This window comes from Stegodyphus dumicola, chromosome 6 (genome assembly GCF_044657685.1).
Source record: "Stegodyphus dumicola isolate Sdum_Otavi_A_Nest chromosome 6, ASM4465768v1".
NCBI classification, from domain to species: domain Eukaryota; kingdom Metazoa; phylum Arthropoda; class Arachnida; order Araneae; family Eresidae; genus Stegodyphus; species Stegodyphus dumicola.
The window spans coordinates 27,657,093-27,682,398 of record NC_140773.1 but is presented as its reverse complement, the minus strand read 5'-3'; the positions used below and the strand labels follow the sequence as shown (position 1 = coordinate 27,682,398).

General features: G+C 36.1%; 1 protein-coding gene across 2 annotated transcripts in view; it reads left to right on the top strand.

The window, feature by feature from the left end:
* LOC118194155 (acid-sensing ion channel 4-A-like) overlaps positions 1 to 25,306 on the top strand; it is a 65,160-nt gene that overhangs the window by 23,178 nt on the left and 16,676 nt on the right. For both annotated transcript variants that reach the window (XM_035365345.2, XM_035365346.2), the window contains exons 5-9: positions 5,755 to 5,885; positions 9,588 to 9,760; positions 12,268 to 12,366; positions 15,281 to 15,380; positions 23,631 to 23,709. In XM_035365345.2, coding sequence (XP_035221236.1) covers positions 5,755 to 5,885; positions 9,588 to 9,760; positions 12,268 to 12,366; positions 15,281 to 15,380; positions 23,631 to 23,709 — 582 coding nt within the window. The remainder of the gene's footprint in view (positions 1 to 5,754; positions 5,886 to 9,587; positions 9,761 to 12,267; positions 12,367 to 15,280; positions 15,381 to 23,630; positions 23,710 to 25,306) is intronic.

Below are 25,306 nucleotides of genomic sequence, written 5' to 3'. Positions count from 1 at the left end.
GTCCTTGAATTTCTTCTATTGTTCCTGGTATTTTTGTTCCTCCTGTTGCCGTTTCAGTTTCCGGAACGGCGGCCTTGCTGGCACCTGACTCTCTGGCCCTGGGCGCGTTCTCCTTGATGTATAATTTCTCCTGCGATCCGTTGTAGGTGGTGTTTTGCTCTTTACCACGGTTTCTTTACGCGGTGCATCTGTATTCTTGTTTTTCTTAAATGCTGGAGTTTGAAAGTTTTTCTTTTTTCTTTTTGGTACCATCGTCCGGGTTGTAGAAGGGCTAGGTCTCTCTTCAGTTCTCTGCTTTTGGGTGGTGGAACAGTTGTTGTTATTTCTGGACCTTCTACTTCGTTTAGACTTGAGTCCTGCAAGAAACTTTTAAGGATTTCAAAATCATTTGGATTATAGTATTTTTCACCTAGTCGGGACTTGCTTTACAGATCTCCCCTCTCTCGTTCTTAAGATATAATACGACTCCTTTGATTTCCTGAATTACATAGGGGCCTTCAAATTTTGGAGCTAGCTTTGCCGTAAAATTGTCTGGGGCACTTGATAAAGAAAATTTCCGCTTCAATACTTTATCCCCAACTTTAAAATCTGCTTCACGGCGTTTTCTATCATAATATGGTTTTTGCTTATTTCTTGCCGTATCCGAGCTTTTAAGCGCCTGATCAATAAGTTTTTGCACATCTTTCTGTTTAAACTCTTGCTCTCTTTGTTGCACAAAGAATAATTTATCTAAAGGCGTAATTAACTTTCGGCCTAAAAATAATTCTGCTGGGGTTTTTCCCGTAGTTTCGTGATTTGCCGTTCTTAAAGCATAAGCTAATTCATTTATGTAGCCATCCCAGCGCTTGTGATGTGTGCTCACGTAACTGCGAATTATTTTTACTATGTTTTTATTCACTCTTTCTGCTATGTTTGTCTGTGGTCTATACGGAACCATTTTGATATGGCGTATGCCAAGTCCATTGCATATGTTTTCAAATATGTGACTAATGAATTGTTTTCCGTTATCGCTAATGACTTTTATCGGTGCACCGTATTTTAAAATGTATCTGTGTAAGAATGCATCCGCGACTGTTTTGGCTGACGCGCGTTTGAGTGGAACAATTTCTGTCCATTTTGAAAAATGATCTACTATTACTAAGACTATTTAAAGGAAATTACTACTATTCCTATTTACTACTATTACTATTTAAAAGAAAACGATTTTTATTTAACTCGCTCTGGGGGAAGGGACCAAGAAGATCTATGCCTAAAATTTCATTCGGAAATGTAGCGCGAATGCTATTTAAGTACCCGGCTGGGCTGTAATTAATATCATTTATTAACTGACATTGATTGCAGGACCTGACATACGCCGTTACTATTTTGTATAATTGCGGGAAATATACCGCCTCGCGTACCCTTTTTAAAGTCTTTCTGACCCCTAAATGACCCGCTGTTTTCGCGTCGTGTAATTCCTTCAAAATGCTTAATCGAAGCGAGGCTGGGATGACTGGTTTGTACTCAAGATTTTCGTTTGTTGTTTTCGTATAAAATAATAAATTATCTATTATTTCATAGTTTTCTGCTCTATTTCTGATCGCATCGATATCTGTGTGCTCAAAGCATTCGGGGTCTTTCAAATATGCATAGATATTTCCAAATTCAGGATCAGCTTTCAGTTCAGTAATAATCGTATCTCTAGAATCTAAAATTTTTGAAGTCAACACAGCGCATTTAAGTTCATTTCCTTCATCATCCAGTTTTATACGAGAAAGTGCGTCAGCTACATTGTTTTCCTTACCCTGTTTATATTTTATTCTGATATTATATTCTTGGAGTTTTAAAGCCCATCTTATTAATCTGGGCGTTAGGTTTTTCCCCGAGTAAAGTCTACCAACAGCCGCATGATCCGAAAAGACTGTTACTGGCGCTTTGCCGAAATAAACTCGAAATTTGTGTACAGCCATTAATACGGCTAATGTTTCTCTTTCTGTAGCTGTATAATTCCTTTGTGTCTGAGTCAACGTTTTACTAAAAAATGCCAGAGGATGGCTATTTTGCATAAGAACTGCACACACCGCATAGTCTGACGCATCTGCTGCAATTTCCAGGTTTTCGTCCCCCTCCGGGAGTTTTAAAACAGGGGCATTGATGAGCGCTTCTTTTAATCTTTCAAAAGCTGTATTTGCTTCCGCTGTCCACGTAAATTTACCTCTCTTTCTTTTGATTACTAAGAGTGGTTCAACAATATTAGCGAAATCTTTTATGAAAGACCGATAGTAAGAACATAACCCAAGGAAAGAAGAAAGTTTCTTGGCGGTGTTGGGCGGTGGGAAATTCTTGATGGCTTTTATTTTTGAATCTTGCGTTTCTATACTCTTTTGCGAAATTTTATAACCGAGATATTTAAGTTCTTTAGTTGCGAAATTGCATTTTGAGGCGTTAATTGTAAGACCGGCCTCTTTTAATAATTTAAAAACTTGTTCTAGATCATTAATGTGTTGTTCCAACGTACTTCTCGTTATAATTATATCATCTAGATAAATTAAAGTTGATTTTCCTAGGACAGGCTTTAAAACAATGTCCATAGCTCTCTGGAATGTTGATGGGGCCCCACACAACCCAAAGGGCATGCGTAAAAATGCATAAGTGCCCGATTTTGTTATAAACGCGGTTTTATGCACGTCTTCGGGTCTCATAGCTATTTGATAGTAGCCAGACGTTAAGTCCAAAGTAGACATGTATCTTGTCGATTTGATCTGTCTAATAATTTCCTCTATAACCGGCAAAGGGTAAACTGGGAATTTAGTAATACTATTTAGTTTTCTGTAATCAATAGCAAACCTCCAAGCCCTTTTATCCGAAGGAGGAAACTCGTTCTTTTTCCTACATAGTACGACTGGACTCGCGTACTCACTATTTATGGGCGTTATTATTTTATTCTTTAACATCTCCTGAATATGTTCTTCGATGATTACGTCTTTTTGTGTGTCATAACGATATGGTTTAGTCCTACAAGGTTTTTAGGCAGTTAATTGTATCTGATGCGTAACTATTTGACAACTACCAGGCTTTTCTGAAAACAAGTTAGAAAAATTACTCACCACTTGCTGGATGGCTTGACTTTCATGGTCATTCAGATGGCTAAGGTCAACTTGCGGTTGTTCCACAGGTTCCACCACCCTCTGGTCCATCTCCAGCACAACTGAACTGTCTTGAAAATTCAATTTGGCCCTCGCGGCCCTTAAAAACTCCATACCTAAAATAAGAGGATTTTGCAGATTCTTCACTACAAAAATTAATACTTTGAGGCTTTCCTCTTTTACCTGTATGTTTAATGATAATTCCCCGATGCAGTGACAGGTTTTTCTTGCGCCGCTATAATTTCCGTATTTTTGGTTTTAAATAATCGTACCCTATAAAAATTCTTTTTGAAGAATGTTTCGCTCATAAAATTTCCTTCTGCTCCTGTATCGATGAGGGCTTCTACTGGTACATCGCCAACCAGGACTTGTATAATTGGTAGATGTGAGTTCTTTACGATGACCGTATTTAAGTGTCTTTTTTTAGGATTTTTTTAAAACTTCCGGGGTCTGGACCCTCCCTTTCACAGGCCCCTCTACTCGTTTAAAGCTTTCCTTTCAAGTTCTGCCTTCTGGGTACGCGGATGTTTGTTTTCGAATTTTCTTTTTGGGCCTTGACCTTCGAGGTTCGATGAATTAGCTTGATAGCTCTTTCCCAGATAAAAGCGGTTTGCATTTCTGGTTTGCTCATTTGAAGATTTCCTTCGGGTACTTTGAGAATACTATGCCCCTCTAGCTTTTTCCGCTATTCTGCGATTTTGAAACTTCACCGCCAATTCGAAGAGTTCCTGCAATGTGCTTGGGTTTCTAATTTCGAAGTAGTCTTGAACAGCGGGTAACAATCTTGGTAAGATTATTTCAATAATCTCCGCCTCGGGTTTCTTCCCATACAGCATATCCGTCAGCTTAATTTTTCGTAGAATAAAGTCCGTCAATTCTTCTATATCCCGTTGATAGAAACTATATAGTTCGGCTTCCAGCCTTGCTCGATCTTTCACTATGGGGAAGGCCTTTACTAACGATTTTTTGAAATTTTCAAATGTATACGTCTGGCTTCCAAATTCCCCTAATAAAAATTTGCCTATATTTTTCCACCATAGCGCGGCCTGTCCTCTTAGTGCGGATGTGGCGATGGCAACTTTTTGTCTTTCAGGCACAGGGTAGAGCTGAAAGTGATTTTCTAGGCCTTCTAGAAATATCGCCACCGAATTTTTTCCGTCGAAATTGACGTTTGGCTTGATTGACGCTCTCAAAGTCTGGACCAGGTATCCAAATCCTTCCAATTGGCTTGTCATTTCTTGGTGTTGTCCAGCGGCTTCCATCCGATTTTCGGCCATTTCAGTTCGATAAGTGCTCGGGCGCCAATGTAGCGTTGCGCGCCTCCAATTTGCACGCAATCAAGAGGTGACTGTTGAAACTGGATAAATGACAGAGTCTTGTTAAGGGTTTAAGTCCCTTTTTATTCAACGTAATAAATTACAAGTGCGTGCTCTTGACGCTCACAAACTACGCCAACTCGGCGGTAAAATAAAAATAAGAACCTGAAAAGAAACTAATGACAAGACTCTAACTACGAGGCTCTCTAAAAGTAACTAACCTCACCGCGTTTTACAATACCGCTGCTAATTCAGCAAACTTGAAGATCACTTGAACGATTAACAATTCTTCCAGGCAAGCACACAGGCCGAAACGCGGGGTTCCTCAATTTCTGGCTAACTACCTCCGCGCTCGTGAAGTAAGAACAGCACACCTCGAACTCGTTTCCTTTCTATTTAACTCAGAATACTTCCGCTGATAATTTGAATCCTTGCGCGTTCTACTAAAATTTACATACTCTGGCATTGGCAGTTCCAGGGGAAAGTAAGGCTTGACAGGAAAGATAGTTTAAACTTAAAATAAATGTTAGTTAAAATAAATATAAACCCTGCAAAGTATTTAGAAGATCATTTTAAAAAATAAAAAGTCGACATCATTTACTGTATTAGGGAGATAAGGATTTAAAGATACATAAACAAAGTGAGGTATATGTGCCGTTTATTTCTGAACGTTGAGATTAATTTAAAAAGTAGCAATTTTCCACGTGTAAACGCTGCATTTCCTACTTAATATGAGAAAAATCTAGTAAATTAAAAATTATTTATTCAAGACATCTATTTTGTTAGCTAGATACAAATTTCATCACAGTATTGATTGTATTCATAGGCTTGCGCTTATCTAAACCACGTACGAGGTGTTTATTTATTTATCTTTCCAGAACAGGGACTTTTAAAATATACCTGTTTAAAAATCTCTTCAAGAGGATAAAAATACAAAGAAAGATTCAAGAGGAATGGAATTCAAAAGAGAAGAGAGTTTATGAAATACTCAGGTTTCATCTTCTGACAAGATCTACATCAGAATATAATTTTTAAAGAGCAAAATCATACCACTGTAGTCGGTGACTAGTCTATAGTTACTGACAGGCATTCGAGTCGGGCACGCATGTTAATTATTCATTTAGTCGTCCATAAACTGGACGTGAGATTAGCAATAACTACAAGACTGCCTTGACAGCTTGTATTTTGGTTTACTGTATTTGTTAATAAGCCTTTTATTCAGGAAATATTTGAGCTAAATGTTAACAAGGGAGCTTGCTTTTGAAAATTTCCCCCTTATAATAAATCATTTAAGATTTTTTCATGATTTTTAGTTATGCTGAGGTAGAAGGACCTTTCGTGAGGAGCAAAGACTATTTTGATGGAAGCCGCTTAGGATGTTACAGTATAAATACACTACTAGACAGCCCAAAAGATGCAAGGATGGTCCCCAGGCAAGACTTAAGTACGTATATAAGAATTTAAATACAGCATACCTTTATATATAGATTTTTTTCAGATAGTATAGTTATAAAAGAATTGATCTTGCAGTAATAATTCTCGAAAAATGTGTTTTTGAAATAATAACTGGATGCAAATTCTTCTGCTTTCGTAAACCAATATCTGTTTTATGTATTTTTATTTAAATGTTATACTTCCTACTCAGTTCTGTATAATTATGTAATGTGCTTTCATTAGTGCTTCTCTTTTAGTTGCGTAATTTCCTTCTGTTGTTGTTACTTATTCTCGCTCAGCCCAAACCCACGAAATTCCTCATGGCAAGAAGCGCAAGATTACGCCTGCTGTTGGCAACAACCTTGAGCACCATTCAGGTGGCAGTGCGAATTAGCTCAGTTCCGCCCCTTCCCCAATATTGATGGACAGCATCGTGGGGGGGGGACGGGTCCGAGGCTCTCCCACCCCTCTCTCCCCTTCCACCAAATCACAGGAGGGCATTTTCGGCTCGATGCATATTTAGAATGCTGCCATTCCGCATCGACACTATACATTTACAAACATCCATGCCTTCTCCGAAATTCGAACCCGGGCCCTTCGGCACAGAAGTCACCGACGATAACCATTATATCGATTGGGCTGCATTTCCTTCTTATACGTAGAATTCTCATTTAATTTCTCGAATCGTAGAAATATTTCTGCCATTTTTCTCTGAATAATTGTTTCTCATAAAGAATTCTGCAGTGCGTTCTTCTTTTGGAGATATGTCGTGAAGAAAGACGATGCACATTACGATTTTACGCGTTTTTAAGATTCAAATCAGAACTAATTACTTTGTCTACAGTTGACAATGAACATTTTAATAAATATGCAATTGCCCTTTGACTTCGAATTTTTTCTTTTAAAGTTCTTGTCTGTGTAGCATTCGAAACGTTGCATTTTTTTCCTTGGATATGTATTTTGAACAAATTTTGTCCTTGAAGCCAAACTTTGATGTTTTTTCTTTCTTATTGAAAATATTACCCATCGTTGCTTAAAATACCGAAACATCATGGTTTCCACAGCATTTTTAATAATTAAATATGAATAATTTTCTTCAGAAAGATTATTGATTGGTAATTTGATTTGGCCTTTGATTGATTTGTAATTTTATTTCAGCTTGTATTAAAGCATTTTAAATAATCAGAAAACAACTTAAAAAAAAAAAAAAAAAAAAAAAAAAAAAAAAAAAAAAAAACTTATTCTCAGCACATGGAATCCTTAACTCTGAAAATCTTCTCACTTGCGTAATGTGATACATTTATAGCTGTTCTTTTTTATAGCTCAGAAGTTTAGAGTTAACGTTTAAAAGCACTTTACAAATGAAACTATACAAATGAAATTTCGGACTTAAACAGCCTTAAGTTTAAGGAGCTTAAATTAATCAAGAAAGTTTAAAAAAGTATAAATTTCATCAGTAAAGCTATCTTGCTTAGCTTAGTTCGTAAATTTTCCCTTAGTTTGAATAAACGATTATTTTAATTTTTGGTATCTTTTCTGAACTTCTTATTTCACCTCGCATTTTTCTCCCTTGAATGCAAATTAAGTTAGGGGAAGAGAGTTGAACAGGCGAAACGCGAAGTTTAGACAGAACGGGATTTCGATAGTTAGTGCACGTTGCTATTCTGTCCTCCAGTTGTTAATCTTAGTTGCGGCTACGCATTCTGGTCGTTCATTAAGACTATCGTCGTTGTAGGTTGTTGAGTCAGCCTGTTAGCTTTAAGTAAATTGTGTAGTCTAGTACTACTATTTACCTAACAAATTTATCCTTAAATTTACCTTAAATTCTCCCCGCAAGTATTCCGTGTTTTGTGATCACGAAGTACGTGCATTTTTGTTAAAGAATTTGAAAATAAAATAGCAATTTACACTCTTTTTATGTGTTGTTACTCTTCACGCCTGTGCGAGAAATTGTCAGGCTTATTATTAAGGTACAGGCAACTTGTATGATAGCAAAGAGAACACGATCTTACGAGTTAATAACTTATACCTTTTGATTTCAATATTTTGGTTTAAGCAAATTTTAAGCTAAGGTAGCTTTTCACATGAGATAAAAAGAAAAGTGTGTACCCCATTACATTACACAAAATTTAATATATATATGCTTTTTTTCATTTAATAAATCCTAATAGCACGGTTTTTATCCTAATATTACAATTCTCATACTGGTTTTTATTATTAGGTTTTTATTTTTCTTTTCAAGGAAAATGATAAGTCTCAAGACTTAAATTTAAAAATATCGAGCGATAATAAAGTCTTAAGACTTAGTCAAAATTAATTTCTAAGCCAGTCATGTAATTAATGTAAAAAATAATTGCAAGAATTTTCAGATATTGTGTAGTAATTTATTTAATTTTGTTTTTGGTAAAGCAAAATAAAAAATTATTTTACTATGGTCCATTTTTATAAAATTTAGTCTATTGCTCCGTTGAGAAAATCCAAGATCAATTGCTCAAAATTAACCAGTTAATTGTGGTGCCCTCGTTTAAGAGTGCTCACCGTTTTGTATCGCCAGAATCGAACCATGACGAGTATATTCGTCAATCACAGAGTAAGTTGCGCTGGTAAGATATTGGATGAAAAAGATGGGTTTATTTTATAAAAATGAAAATTTTATTACTAATATTTACTTATTTGGTTAACATAAGCGTATATTACATACATATTAAACTAAAAACGCAATAAATTAAATTAAGTATTATACATATAGAAGTAAGAATTTAAATTCCTGCTGTGGAGTGATATTCAGCGAAACAGGGTACTATACACAATGGGACTTTGCAAATCGAACACCAGTAACGCGATTCCTTCCTGATCTTACGTTTGTAGCAATGCGTACACCTTCGCGTAAGGTTGTTTATTCCGATGTTCCAGATATATAATCCGGAACATGATTTCTCGCCTAATTGGTTTATATTAGGTTTAAATGGCCGAGTTTGGGTCGATTTCTTTCTTTCAATTGGATACGTCGCAAAAAGTGTCTTCAATAAATTTGTGCAAAAGTTGATACGCGATAATGTTCCATTATTTTTTTTTATATAATATGAATGCATTAAAATATAAATTCAAATACGTCTAAGAATTGGAGAAATATCTTTTTGTAGTAATTTTTGAGTCGTTTTCTTGCTGTGGAATACGCTATGACAATTTCATTCGTCATATCGACTCCACCCTTTTTTTTATTATAATCAATCATTAGCTCCGGTTTCCTTGTTATTATTTTTCTTTTCTCTGTTTCTATTACGTTGCTTTATACGCATGACGAGTATACTCGTCAACACACAAAATCTTGCCGCTTCTCCATGACGAGTATACTCATCAATCACAGTTAACTGGTTAAAAAATGGTCTGATAAAATGTTATAAAGCGGGAAGGAATAGCCATATTTCGCCAATATGTTTGGCTGTTATTAATGAATGGAATGTATAGTATGTCGTCTTCCAGTAATAAAAAATTCTTTAATAAGGCTAATATTCAAGTTTTGTGAAACTTAAAGAGTTTAAAAAAAATTAATGTTATAAAAATCATTAAATTTAACTTTTGTGCAATCAACCGATCGCAAAAGATATATTTGTATAACTTTAAAAACCTATTTAAAAAATTTCATATTTTATTCATGCAACTGATTATCTATTTTATTTGAAGATAGTAGAACGAGTGTTTCCAATTTCAGTCAAAGTTCCTACAAGTGTATTCACGTTTGATCTACAGCCCGAAGAAATTTTCGTCCCCGGTGACCGCGCAGGAATTCTGTTTTCTGTTCATTCTCCCTTTATAGGAGTGAATCCTTTCGAAAGAGGCATTTTCATGAAAGCGGGAAGAACATACAAGATATACGTTCGCATGGTATGAGATTCTATTGTTATTATTCTATTATTCCTTTATTGTTTTCTTATTAAACAACATTATAATTCGTTTGCGTTCATGCCTTGCTCTTCTCTGTAAAACATGTACAACTATTCAGGTTTTTTATTCCTTACTCCCATGAAACTTTTTTAATTTGATAACTTCGATGTTCTTCGTATTAATTACAAATTTGTTACCTATTATTTTTCAGTTAAATCTCAGCAACAAATAAAAATTAAAATATCTCTTAAATTATTAGAGTTTCAAGATATTATGACATTCCTTTCACAAGTTCCTCTAGTAAATTGTTAGAAAACCCAACTGGTAGTGTAAAAAAATCCATGATTTGAATCTTGATAAGAGCACAGTTCAATTTTAATTCTTCCCAAGTCGGAAAAAAACAGAGTTCGCATAAATGTGGTAAACAACAAGTCACCACCACTTGGATTTGATCGACAGAATCTTGTATGTCTACCCATTCGCAGTTTAGCTGAGGTAGCTTGAATTACTTGGTTTATGGTAAAGCATACGAGATACAGGAAGAGATAGAAGAGGGAAGAGAGAACTCCATGGAGGATCTTTTAAGTAAAAGTTACCCGTAGTCACGTTACATATGTAAAGACCTTGGAAATTCCGTCCGACGTTTAGAGATCTTACCGCTCGGTTGTTGGCAGGGTAAATGGTTCGAATTCCGACAACATTGTGGTGTAATTGTTAGGACATCAATACAGAAAATTGGAATATAAATGGCTCGAAATCATTTGAGGATACAGATGCTTTTCCATGTTGGTTTCTTTCGAGAATTTCTACAAAGCGAAAGGAAATTTTAAAATAAAAATATTTTATTAGTAGTAATATTTTTGTCGAATATTAGAATAAATAACAAAGCAATTAATATTGAAATAACTGTATATCTTCTAAAATTTTCAAATGCATAAAGTTGATTACTCGAATCCAGGAAGAGAAAAATAGTTATATCCGGGGGCAATGGACTGCCCGATTAAACTTATTCTTTTATCTATACATTTCCCGGAGGTTGACGCAGAGCGCTCTGTGAAGCACTGGCTAGGATCTGTACCTAGGCATTCTCGGCCACGGGGTATATAATTCACGAACTTGGCGGTTCCCATGGTCCATGGGGTGGATCCTATATTCACTCATCATGGACCGGGAGGTTAGTCTTTGTCTACCAGGGTATTGGTAGCCAAATAGCACCTGGGCCATTGAACGTCCAGTCATAAAATACCAAAATCACTGCTGATTTTGGTATTTTATGTAAAGCCTAAGGAGAGGGGCAGCACGCGTAGTGCTGGCCTCTCCTTGAACGGACAGTCATCGCTCCTCGTTCACAATGCTCACTCCACCGTGGTCTCTGTCCACTGGAACCGTCGTTCTGGCTGGTCAGTTTAGCGGTGGGCTTGTTGGCGGGAGCCTAAAATAGTTGGTGTCTTGGGGATGTGGGCCCAGCTGGAGTGTCAGGCCATCTTCGGGTGCCTATTACTGGTTCGCCAGTTCCTGTAATGTCGTTCAGTTGACGAGGCAGGTAGGTATTCCGTTACCCGTTTATCTATGCAGACAGAAGACAATGTTGCCATTTAAAATTAGAAGAAACGAACTTCGTAAGGAATTACCCCTATCATCGCAGTCATCTTACGCATAGGGGTTTGATTTGATTTATTTTTTTATCACAAAGCAGTCAAGGGATATCTGCCTAAGGGAAAGAATGCCTTCGGGAAAGACTTGCTCGCATTCACGTTACAAATAGGGAAAATCACAAAAACTTCCATGCAGCCAGGCCATTGCCCAGGACTCCCGAGTGTCCGATTGAGCTACTTATTGTTCCACCGCTTGGCCGCTGGTGGCCTTATACGTAGAGTGTTCGGACAAGTGATTACAGACTCATTTCTTTTCATATTGGTGTGATCCAGGCAGATCCAGCTGCAGAACATTCCAAAACATGGCAGATATTTTTCTAAGCACTTAATGCTCTGAAAATATTACAGACGCATTGTAATGCGATGAAAATTTCAGAGCTGGTAGAGCCTACAACAAATTTTTTTTTGCCACTGAAGAAAGGTGTGGTGTGGTGTATTTAATTATGGCAAAGCACACTAGGGCTATCTGCGTAAGGGGAGGGATGCCTTCGTGGAGGACTTTCTAAGGGAAACTAGCTCGTATACACGTTACACATGGGGAAAACCACGAAAACACCCATGCAGCCAGCCCGTTCGCGGGATTCGAACCTCGGACCGAACTACCAATGTTCAGCGACTTTAACCGCTCGGCCGCTGGTGGGCCCTCTGAAGAAAGGACTGCCATATTGCGAGGAATATATTGAGATAGGTTTCATTATGTTGGAAAGTGGCATTCATTTTTTCATTTACTACTTTTGTATGCTACTACTCACTTTTGTGTTTTGATTATCTAGGGTATAATTTTGCATTTTTAATGTTACATAAAAACACTGTGGTATATTAATCGCTGATAGATTTCCTTCATATTTATAGGAACAGGAAATTTTATTACCTCTTCCATATACAACGAATTGCTTAAATTATACCGAAGAGTGGCTTAAAAGGAATAAAACTGGGCCAAGATCGAAAGAGGTAAGACATAAATTTTCCCAAATAGTTTACTTTGGGGCAGAAAAAAAAAAAAAAAAAATGGAAAAAAGATTCATGCATGAATGTAATGCCTTTTATAAATATGCTGAGGTAAAAACATTTCTTATGTCATTCTAAAATGTAGTTAAAAGGAGACAAAGTTTCTATATAGACTGAGACACCTAGAAATATCTGTAAGCTTTGTTTTGGCTAATGTTCCATTTTATATTAATTCTTTCCTGTATCTGCAACTCTTTGTTCGGGCCAGATTTTCAGTGGAACGCAAACTAATTTAAACAGCTAGCGGAGTGCTAGGTTGGAGAGCTGTAGCAATCTAGCAGTAAAACTGTTTACTTTGGTTGACCCACCTATAGCCTACTTGTGTGTATACTGAATGATTTGTGTGTGTGTGTGTGTTTTAACGTTCAGTATTAAAACCCGCCTTAGATGGAGAGAAGTTATTTAGTTGTTAAAAAGTTAGCTTGTATTGTATTTATCTAAATACGGGAATTAAAAAAAAAGCTTGAAAGGTTTCAGATTTTAACGGTCGCTCAAATGGGTTTGCTAAGGATTTTATACACTAGCACTTTACCAGTTTGTTGTTGCACTCACTCCTGCTAACCCGTTTTATTTGTCTTTTCAGCTTTATTGTTAAGCATCCTATTTTTTTGCATTTATGCCATATCGTTGCATTTACACAAAAGGAACATCTAAAAATTTTAAAAGCAGCATATATTTAGAATTCCAGGTACAGTTTCAAGTGTTGGCATACATTTTCTATTGTTTGTAGTCTTAATTTGTCATATCAACGTTCAGTTTTCTTAGTAAACTCACTTACAAAACTTTTTTTTAATCCTTTTATTATGAAAGTTTTGCGTATTAATTTGATTTATTACATAACGCGTTCTTCGCCCTTATACCAATTAAAATACAGTTCAACAACAAAATCATAAAATATTTAAAAACAGCATATCAGTGGAATTCCCGACAGACAGACTCACGCAATGGAGATTAAATTGCTTTATTCCGTATAGTACTGTTCCCACTCCTCGCTTTAAAATAGTAAAATTTGCTTCTAAAAAATTCACTTAAGTTTTACAACATATGAAATAAATAATAAAAATTATATAATGTTATTCTATAAAAATTTTAATTAGATAGATCAGGAATCGAAAGAATTTTAATTATTTAAATCAATTCGATTCAGAAATAAGAAACAAATATTACTAAGAACTGCATCTATAGCTTTCAAAGAGCTTACTTTGCTAAGCCATAACACACATTCCAGTTTGAAAGCTAACTATTTTGCATTTTGCCGAATGGCAACAGACTCGAATGAAAAGTGACATAACGCATTTATAATGTCTCAATGCAAAATTGCATTTCGGGACAAATAGCCCTATTGGGCTAAAATGGGAAAACGAGTGATAGCTAGCATGTCTTAATTTGGGGTTATACTACAAGACTTTCACTAAATCTAAGTTTATTAAGTTTTTCCTCTTGTGTGTGCCGTTCAGACATTTTTTTTGTGTGAAGAGAATAATTCAAGGAAAGATAAACGAGTGTGCTTAGATAGCTAATTAGGTTTAGATTTAAAATCTAAATCAAAAATTTAGATGGTTATCAGGATGATTGCTTTCGAATGCATTACAATGATTAAAAATTACTTGTTAAATCTTCTTCCTTAAACACCTTCTTCGCCTTCCTGTTTAATAAGATGTTGACAGAGTATGTTAATATTTTGTTGCATTCTGTATCGAAAATTATTCCAAATTTTAATGCAGTTAAATGTTTTAATGTGACTTAAATTTTTATATTCGTGAAAAAGTCGATGTTAAAAATTATGGTAAGTCACATTGTGGGTATCGCATCTATATCCACAATGTTTGTTACATATAAAATTATTTTGTTTAGCAGAAGATTTTAAAGACAATTCCGAAACTCCTACCGTAGCATTTATGTTTCCAACTAAGCCCCGGGTAAAGTGAGTGAGTGAGCGCCACCAAGGAAGACCACTGACCTGGCCTTAGCCTCACAGTGTGTTATCTTCCTGGTAGAAACCATCTACTCTCTGCTCCACGCCGCTCCGGGAACGCAGGCGAACAGACGGCTAAGAGCCTCATAAAGTCTACATGTAAGCTTGGATATTGTTATTCGGGGAAAGAGTATTCTGTTAGGAACTACTTAAAATTAAGCAATGAAGCAATCAAAAGACTGCTAAGAATCGCTGTTAGAATAGACAGAAACTTGTGTTAGATAAAGTAAAGAAAGGAGGACTCTGCGTGAAAATTTAACTGCCGTGGATGATCTGGACTTGCTAAATGATATCTTCCGGTTGTCCGATAGCAAGGCCGCTTTGTACTTTCGAACGAATTTACGAATGTAGGAAGGTTCTCAACAGGCTGGCTGAGTCAATCGTCTTGCAGTGGACTTTGGCATAAAGCGAAATGAAACAGCCGATTTCCTGGCAGAGAAAGAAACGACTGTTTCTACAAACCACTAATAACCATGTGACTTTTAATTCTGCGAAATTCCTAATTAAATTAAAATTTAAGAGCGGTTTGCCTGCTGTCTATCAAATAAAGCTAAGGGCCTGTGAGTGTTTCACTAGTTCAAAGTGTGTCCGCATGAGATATTCAACACTTCTTCGTTTGTAACCAAATTTTTCAGCGAATTTTAAGACATTTAACTTAGATTAAATATTTACCCCTCGCATCTAGTAACGTTTTATAAATGCATTTGTAATCTTAGGGCTGTAGTACAGATCACTCATGTCTGTGGTTGTAAACATGATTTTAATTTATTAGGTCTCAGAGCGCGAGCTAAGGAGTGAATGTCAATGAATCTGAAGGATTCTAATAATTACAGAACATTTTTATAGATTCTAATAATTACAGAATCGTAATTTTATTTCTAGATGTGCGTGCACAAATGTTTGCTTCAAGCTTTTAAAGCGTGTTACAACTGTAGTCCATCTCTGGTCATGTACCCTAATAATGAGAGAATATGTTCAAGCGGTAAGTAAACTCATTATGATTAAGTTTGCATCTTAATTTCTTTGCCTTAAACCAGTACGACAGTGAAAAATATTTATATTTTCAAAAATTAATAATATAAATCAATTTACAAATGAAATTTTCGGAGTAATTGTTACATGTTTTTATCATATTTTATGAAACTGATTTAAGTAATAATGAAAATTGAACCAAACATTACGAGCTCAAGTGGAATAAAAGAAAAATTAAAGAAGAAGAAAATGGAGTTATTACTTAAAACTTTACAAAGGAATTCCAGAAAAGGTGAATTCAGATCATTCCCTAATTGCAAAGAACGTTTACAAATATTATACAGGATTACTCTAAATTGTTTTTACAAATTAAGATTTTGATAGTACTCATCCAGATGAGCAAAAATTACCATAGAACATAAGGTTGCATTCCACTCTGAGAGGCAGAATAAAGGAATATTAAAATTCCATTCTGAACTTTCAACAGTGTTGGGACATCGAATGAACGATACCAAAAGATGCACAGTCAGTTTAGTGAAGAACTCACAGACGGATAAAAACCGAAAACTTGGCGTTCGAGTGTTAATGCGAGCTCAGGCTTTGATGGCAAACACTCAAATGCACATCTTTGGTTGACAATGTGTCAACCTCGCAAACGTTTGCAACAGGTTAATTATCTAATCAAGAGCTGATTATTATCAACTAACTCCAACTTCCGCTGTATGTCGAAATTAGCATGGAAAGTTCATGCTGTGTTCCCGCTGTGCTGTCAGAACTTCGTATCCCATAGAAGGGCGCTTCAAGTAGAATGAGCGTAGCACAGTAAGTCCAGGAGGACAGGATGGAGGATGATGAAGGGAAAAAAAAAACTGCTACCTTGGGATAACAAGGTAGCAGTGTTTTTCCTAATAGATAATTCCCCCCCTAATTATTTGGATAGTAAACTTGTTGCAATCGTTTGCGAGGTTGAGACCTTGCCAACCAAAGATGTGCATTTGAGCGTTTGCCATCAAAGTCTGAGCTCGCATTAACACTCGAACGCCAAGTTTTCGGTTTTTATCCGTTTTGTGAAATCTCTGTGAGTTTTTCACTAAACTGATTGTGCAACTTTTGGTCTCGTTCATTCGCTCTCCCAAAACTGTTGTAAGTTCAGGTTGCAATTCTAATATTCCTCTTTTCTGCCTCTCAGAGTGGAATGCGACGCTATGGTCTATGTTAATTTTTGCTCATCTGGATGAGTACTACCAATCCTCTTAATTTGTAAAACCAATTTAGAATTACCCTGTATAGATTATCAGTTACTAAATGTATTAGGTAATTTGATAGAAACTGCTTTAACGCTGCATTTCAGAATGAAATTTAACAGTTTATTCTTTAAAAGTTCTTAAATTTAGTCTTAAATACTTTTTTATTATTCATTAATTTTTCCATTTTCATCACGTCAGAAGTTTTGTGTGTAAACGTTTAGTATAGAAATTATATGTATCATATATGCTTTTAATATACAGTATCTCCCAAAATTGTTCATATACTTAAAATATTTGCAGAGAAAGCGCTGTAACCCGGAACTGAATTCGAATAAAAAGCCCAATGCTTTTTCATATCATTTTCATGCAGTTTTGAATAAAACTAAACATTTCTTTCTTACTATTGACTTTTTTCCCTAAAACTGAAAAATGTAAGGAGACATAGATAAAACACGCCACAAAAGTTATCGTGCACGAACCATTTTCGTAAACTTTCATAAATAAAATGATCATCTTCCACTTTCTACGTCCTTGTATGAGGAAAAAAGGAAATATTGTAATAGCGAAAATTGTAAAAGGAAATTGTAATAGTGAAAATTGTAAAAGGAATATTGTAAAAGGAAATATTGTAATAGCGATTGAAATTTTGAATAATTATATAGATTTTTGTTCTAATAAACGCATAGAATTGTTGTATTGAATCATTGCATTTGAAAAATCGTATAGAATCATAGTATAGAATTATTCATGAGTAATCGTACGGAATCATTGTATTGAATTATTTATTTCTCTAGTATTTCCAATGTGCAAGTAAAATTGTACTGTACATATCTTATTTTTGAATTGCTTGCTAGTAATATGTAACATCATTTCAGTAATAAGCACCTGTATGAAAAAAAATATTATTTTGATGTCAACATGGCATATATGATTAATAATATGAATAGTATTATCATTAATATAAGTAATAGTATTGAATCATTGTTCTAATATTCGCATATAATCATTGTTTTGAACGTTGCATTTTAGAAATTGTAAAGAATTTATGTTTTTATAGTGTATTTATAGTCTAAGTGCAATTATTCATTTAACTGTATTAATATCCAATTTTAATATAATAACTGTGTCTTTAGTAGTAAGCTGTAATATAAAAGTTAACAATGACATTCAGAATAATTAGAGACTTATATGAGATCTAAGCATTTTTATACTTCTCCACTATAAATTTAAGTTGGCAATGTATGAAATATAAGCATTTGTATGTTCTTGGGTTTTTGTATACTGAGTTTAAATGATGAATTTTGCATTAGTAAATTCATGTTGACAATGTCGTCACTTATCAATCACAACAGTATAATATAATCATTATGTATGATATATCTTCTTTATGTATTGAATTGTAAACTTTATATGTAACTTGCTAAAATTACTTGCTAGGGTATTGAATTGTAATCTTATGTGTCACTTGCTAAAGTTTTGTTCATAAGTACTGTTTTCACACAGATGTAACCATTTTTAATATCTATGTTTTGTAACACTAATCAATGTGCCCTATGAGTGGATCTCGTGTGGCTGTAACATGAGTCAGCTTTAGATAAGGGTGGACGTGGTGCTAAACCAATTAACCATAATGGTAAAGGGGTGGTGCCCACGTCCTCCGTCACAAAACTAAACTAAACTTATAGCGAAAATTTTCGGGTATCATATTCCAACGAAAATATACATTTTGACCGCTATCGAATGCAATTTAACGATGCTTTTGGGTGACATCTGTACATGTACATGATTTAAAGTTCTTTCTTATATAACACTTATCTTGAGAATGTGCGGATGTCGCTACTGGGTTTAGTTGCTGCATTATATGCCGGAAACAAGTAATGAATTGAGTATTACATGGAGATATCTTAAAGGAAGTTATCATATCAATAGGCAGCCTGAGAGTTGCTCGCACACGAATTCTGCACAAGATGTCTGCATATCCTTCTTAATGGTTGTCCGAATACCAAGCAGAACAACTGGGACTGTTTCAGTACAGTTACTGGTCTAGTGAGGCCCTGAGAGAGGATTTTGAATTTCCACGAAATCGTTCAACAATGCCATTTAACATTGGATGATAGGCTGCCGCTGTGATTCTGTTTGTACCCAAAATGCGTGTAAACTCTGCAAACATTGCGAATCTCATTTGAGAACTTTGTCTGTTGTTATTAGGGATAGGTAACCAAAGCGAAATATGCATGAGTTGAAAATAGCTCCGCAAATACACAGTCCAGTGACATTAAAGTGAACACCTGTCAAAAGCCAAAATAACGATCTTTCGTAGAGAAGACTACTGCGAGACGTGCAGGAAGAGAGTCAGTTAGGTTCTTGAAGGTTTCACTAAGATGTTGAGCCATTCTAACTCCAGTGCAGTGACCAACTGAGCAAGGTTACGGGGTCGAGATTCTATGACGCGAACAACCCAGTCGAGGTAGTTCCACAAATTCTCCATTGGGTTTGCTAGTCCCGGGAGTCTGCTGGCCAGGGGAGTACGGCAAACACATCCTGGTGCATTTCGAACCACGCACGTACACTCCGAGCTGTATGACACTTCCCATTGTTCTGCTGGTAGATTCTATCATTCTGAGAAAAACGAGCTGGCATATAGGGGTGGATATGGTCCGCAAGATCAGATGCGTACTTCTGTTGCTCCATGGTGCCTTCCGAAATGATGAGTGCACCCATCCGAATGCCCCGAAAACATTCCTCAAACCGTAATGCTCCCTCCTCCAGCTCAGACTCTTTCGGCAATTGTTGCAGGGTGTATGCTTTACGACGTTTCAAGCCGTATACGTCAGCGTCCATTTATCCGATGGAGCATAAAACGTGATTCATCGGAAAAAGCCACCTGCCGCCACTCAGTGAACATCCAGTTGCGGTACTGGCGTGTAAATTACAGGCTTTGTCGCCGATGAACTGCAATCAGCATACCTGCTTTAACCCTTTGCGGAACAGTGTGTCTGGTCTGGACACACCTAAAAATCATTTCCTTCTGTACGCACAGAAAAATTGAATGAAAAAGGATTTATAGGTGTGTTCTATAAATAAAGAAGACTACTATAAATAAAGAAGGTTACTCTGAACCTTCTTTATTTATAGTAGATGGCAGCACAACACAAACCAGTCCATATATTTTAGCCACGTTAATTTTTTTAAGACCCTCATTTTTCAAAGAAATCATCCAGATTTTGTTTAGGGTATAAAAGGAATTGTTCGAAAAGAAATTTTTATGTTATTTTTGGCTGTATGCTAATCTTCTTATTCTATATTAGTTTTAAATTTTTACCTTGAAATCTTGCCTAAAATCAAACGGCGAACCCTAGGTAGGCCCAGACCGGGCTCACCGATAACCTAGGACAACTGAAAGTCTGTATTCGTTGTTTCTCTGCATGTAATCGGTCAGTTCATTGACAACAATGCTCGTTTCAGCACTCTTTTCGAAGCTCTATTCAATCAGTGTTCCACTTTGGGCACACACACAGAATTAAAACATAAAAGCTATCTTCACAAAATTTTACTTGTGTACTCCTCTAGGCCTAATTAGATAGCCTACCTTTTTTTGTTTAATCAAAACTCCGACTTTAAAAGGTAGCGTGCTGGAAAGGGTTAACCAAGCGTCTGTTACGGAGGCCCATACGCAGCAAAGTTCGCTGAACCGTCGTTGAGGAGACACTGTTGGTAGCCTCTTGGTTCATCTGGGCGGTCACTTGCTCAACGGTTGCACGTCTATTCGTCGGAACACATGTCCGCGTTATTAAACATGAACATTATTTAAATATTAAAAATATTTCCAGTTTAATGATTTTTTTACGATTACCAGGTTATGATTCCAAAGTAATAAAACGTCATGTAAATATTAATATAAATCTTAAGATTTCGAAAACTTAAAAATTACAAATGTGAAAAATTCTTTCGGTGTAGCAGTGATAACAAAATTATGAATAAAAACACTAGTAATTCACAAGAGAATATCCTCAAATGAAACTTAAAGGGGTAAAAATCACTCTCGAATTGTTCTAGTTTATTTATTAACTGATTCTCAATGCAAATTCAAAATGACACCAAATATCGCAAATTTTGAAATAAAAAATATCGATCAAGTTTTGTTGTGTGAAATATCAAATGACTGTTGTGTTTTTTTAAACAAGTGGGATATTTTTCTCAATATGACTGTAGAGACTACCGGAACATGTAAAAAATTAGATTTCTTATTTAATACAAAACTAATTTGATTAAATATTAAAATGCTACAACATAAATCTTTGCGTCCTCTAAACCTTTTTTGCAACTAAAGGTTTTATCTGTTGTTGCTCTGTTCTGAGTTATCTCTCCTGGCTGAGTAATCTCATAACAAGCCAGCGAAATTCATCGTGGCGAAGAGAGCATGATTGCGACTGTCGTTGACAAGAGCCTTGAACACCATACCGGTGACAGTACTACTTCGCTCAATTCCGCCCCGGAGAGCACCACGGGAAGGCACGGGTCCAAGGGTCTCCAACATCTCTTTCCCTACTACAACCTCACGAGCGGACTTTCGGCTCGCCATATGAGTGTGGATAGTGCCCTCATGCCGCAAAGACACTATATATTTACAAACATCCATGCCTCCTCTGGAATTCGAACCCGTGACCTTTGGTACCGCAGTAATCTCCCCTAACCACCATGCCATCTGGACAGCAAAGGATATGTCTGCTACCAACATTTAAGGGGCTTTCCCCCCCAGGGGTCATACGCAGGTCCTGAAGTCTGGAACGTCACCTTCGATTTCATCCTGAAAGCCCGATGGCCTGCCCATTCTAAGGTAGTCGTCTTCGCTGATAATGCTACCTCCATAATCCGAGGGAAAACAAGAGATCAGCTCCAGTGAAACAGCAACGAATTAAGTGCCCTCTTTAATGAACTCTGAAAAGAAATTAACTCACAGAACTCTCACAACAAAAATCCAAGTATATCCTCTTCCATAAACCCAGGGCAGACTCTCTTACGCAACCCGGTGCTTTAACTAAAGGGCAAAACCATCAAGAAAATCAAAGAACTGGAGCTGCTGGGTCTCACCATAGATGAAAAGCTCTCATGGATACCGCATCTTAGGGACATGGCTGGGTATCTATTTGGACATGGCTGGATCGCTAGATACCATCATTTGTTGTTGGATGGGGGGAGGCTCTACATAAGTCATACGACCGAGTTTTCTCGTTCAGGTGGACTGGAGGCTTCGCCACATGATAACACCGCATCTTAGACCAGTGCGCTTAAAAACTCAAGAAATTGCCAACAAGCTACTCTGATTTTATGTTTAGTGTTTAACTGTCAAGTGCACAATATATGTAAGTTTTTGTTGAACGAGCATAATATGTAAGTGTATGTGTAACGGTTAAGTGTATGTTAAATGCCCGTTAAGTTTATGTCCAGTGTTCAACTGTCAAGTGCACAATATATGCACGTAGTTGTTGAACGAGCATAATATGTAAGTGTATGTGTAACGGTTAAGTGTATGTTAAATGCTGGTTAAGCTTATTTTCAGTGTTTAACTGTGAAGTATTTGTCAGTATATGTAAGTATTTGTTGAACGAATCATAGCATGTAAGTTTATTGTTTAACGCTTAAATGTATGTTAAATGCTCGTTAAGCTTATGTTAATTCTCTAAATGTAAAATGCCCACTGTATGTAATTATATGTTGAACGAAGCATAATATGTAAGTGTATGTTTAATGATTAAGTGTATGCTAAATACTCGTTACGGTTATGCTCAATATTAAATTATGAAAAGCCCAGCGTTCCATTTTTTTCTTGAAATAAACTCCTGTTGAGGTCCACGTGGGGCCGCCTGGAGGATATTGCCCTATACATTTGCTTTGCCCGGACTACACCCAAATAGTCTTTGAAAGGTGCCCGGGTGTTCGGATTCTGCCCTCCCCTGTAACCTGCTACTAACTGTTGCAAAAATAAATTTCGGGTATTTACACACGACGGTGAATAAGACATTTACAGACACGGTGAATACGAGACTAAATAAATTTTATGCAAAAATTTCACATTTTTACACTCCTCAAAAGTGAAATTGCAACACCAAGAAAGAATGCTCGTAGCGTCTTGCAGATTGTAGGCTCGAGAGTTGTGAGATGGATATGCAAATGATTAAAAAAACAGACACATTAAAAATCATTATAAACCAATTTATTCAGTATCTAATGTGCCCACCTCGGGCAGCGACACAGGCCGCAACCCGGTGAGGCATGCTATCAATGAGTTCAGTGATGGCTGCCTGAGGTAACCTTTGCCAAGCCACATCCACTGCTGCTCACAGATCATCCGTGGTCCTCGGTTAATGTCATGTCCAATGACATCCCACAGGTGTTCGATGGGATTCAGATCTGGAGAGGCTACCGTCTAGGGTAAGTTGTTAAATTCGATCAGGCTATTAAGAGTATGCCATTTCCCGTTCTGTGCGCTCTGACGTGCACATGTGCGCACCACTTCCTCTTCAACGTTCCCGTACACCTTCCTGAATCCCATCGTGTGATACAACGTTGGATGGTACTCACGTTGTACTCAACACGAGTGGCTATTGTGCGCAGCGACAAACCAAGTTCGATAATACGGTAATATTCCCTTATCGTTAGCTGATGGTATTGAGCTCGCCAACGTCTCAGACGCATTTTCTATGCTTCTCCTGAAGTCTCCAATGCTCTGTAAACCCTCAAATGCTGTTTATGAGAAGGGAAAGTGGCCGACCTTTATAGCCCACATGTGCGCACTACATGGTCCAAAGAGTGCGCAACTTTTATCATTTGCATATCCACCTCACATCTCACGCTCTTGCAATTTGCATGACGCATTCTTTCTTGGTGTTGCAGTTTCACTTTGGAGGAGTGTATTTTGTTGTTTATTATCCCTATCTTCAGTATTTTAAATTTTATATGAAAGTTTATCTTAATGATTTGCCTTTTTTTCTCAAATACGCATTTTTCTTCAGCGGACCTAGAGGAAAACTGTGCGGATGAAGAAATACTAAAATTTTATGCCTGCTCTGGAAAGTGCAAAGATGATTGTTCGTAAGTGTGCCTTTTATTTCATTTCTTTCAATATGAATAACTTTTTCTTTTAGTAACTCTGTACATTATTTTTCTCTCTTACATGTAATTTACAACATAATAACATTTATTCATCAGCACACACGTGGCTGGTCAAATTTCAGCATTTGTTTAGATTTTATTACAGATTAAAACCATTTTTAAGTTAATAATCATAATGCTTTTCGACTTTTTCTTGCTTCCATGTGTGATGTAAAGGAAGTATTGTAATCACGAAAATTTCGGGAATCCTATAAAATGAAAATATCTAATTTGGCCCTTCCCGAATCCATTTGACCGACTTCCTTTTTTTATGCGTGATGTCTGTACGTCCGTCTAGAATAATGGACTACGTTTCCCGAAACGGATTGTAAAACGTATTTAAAATGGATTGCTTTCCTGATGTCTGTACGTACGCTTATATGTGTGTTTTTACATAACTCAAAAATTATTAGTCATAAAACTTTGAAATTTTTTACATGGGACTGCCGTAACATCTAATTGTGCACGTCTCTTTTTTATTGCAATGGGAAGTACCAAATGTATGCATATATATATATACACACATTATACTTTATTTTTGCAATCGTTGGTCACATACTGCCAGTTACAGAAGCGTTTGAAATGACGAAAATTTTCATGTTTTGGCAATGTCAAATTAAAAAAAAAAATACTTGTCGACAAATAACGAAATCTAACATTAAATGCGATTTCCCGGTTCCTACAATTATATTTGGGAAAGTTTTATACTCATTATTTAAAAATAAAATTATAAAAAAATTTACATCCGTACAACAAAAATTGAGTGGCACAATTAATATCTAAATTTTCAATTTTTGATGTCATTTTCAATTGGCTTTGAGGAATTAGTTAATTAAGTTAGAATAATTCGAAGGAATAAGTTTAAAAGAAGTGCCGCAAAAATGCGTATAATTTAGTATACCGTACAAGGAAGCCACGTGATGTCCACATCATATTTTAGTTTATTTATTAGATAGTAATTGCTATCATAAAATTATAATAGGTTGCTTCTAGAGAATCTTATAGCTGTTTAATGAGTATCTTACCAAAATTAACGACACGTGAAAAAAAGCATGCATGTAGTTATTAATCTGCTTTCTTAGTGCATTTTCAAAGCAGTGCTATGGTATATGATACTTTGGTGTATAAGAAAAAGGTATGGTTTTCGAAACTTTTCAAAGACATCTAATGCTTAACACCAAAGACCGAGCGATGAAATCGCAGTCCACTGTTTAGTTCGACCCATTTTCGAATCTCTACGAAGGGGCTGGAGGCTGGTACTTGCGGTTTCCATTTGTGGAATATGAATATAAATCAGTTTCATTTAAAGAAAATCTACTTGTAGTCATAGTGATGGTAGGGATGATTTGCACATTTTGCTCGAAAAAGAAATTGCTCGCGAGTTATGCAACTTTTATTTGAATCAAAGAGAGTTGATGAAGAATGCTTATTATAAGTCCAAGCTTGATCAAGCATTATTCTTATAATAAAACCCATTCAGTAGTGAAATTTCTTAAAATTTCTTCAGCCATTATTAGCGACATTATTAATTTATTTA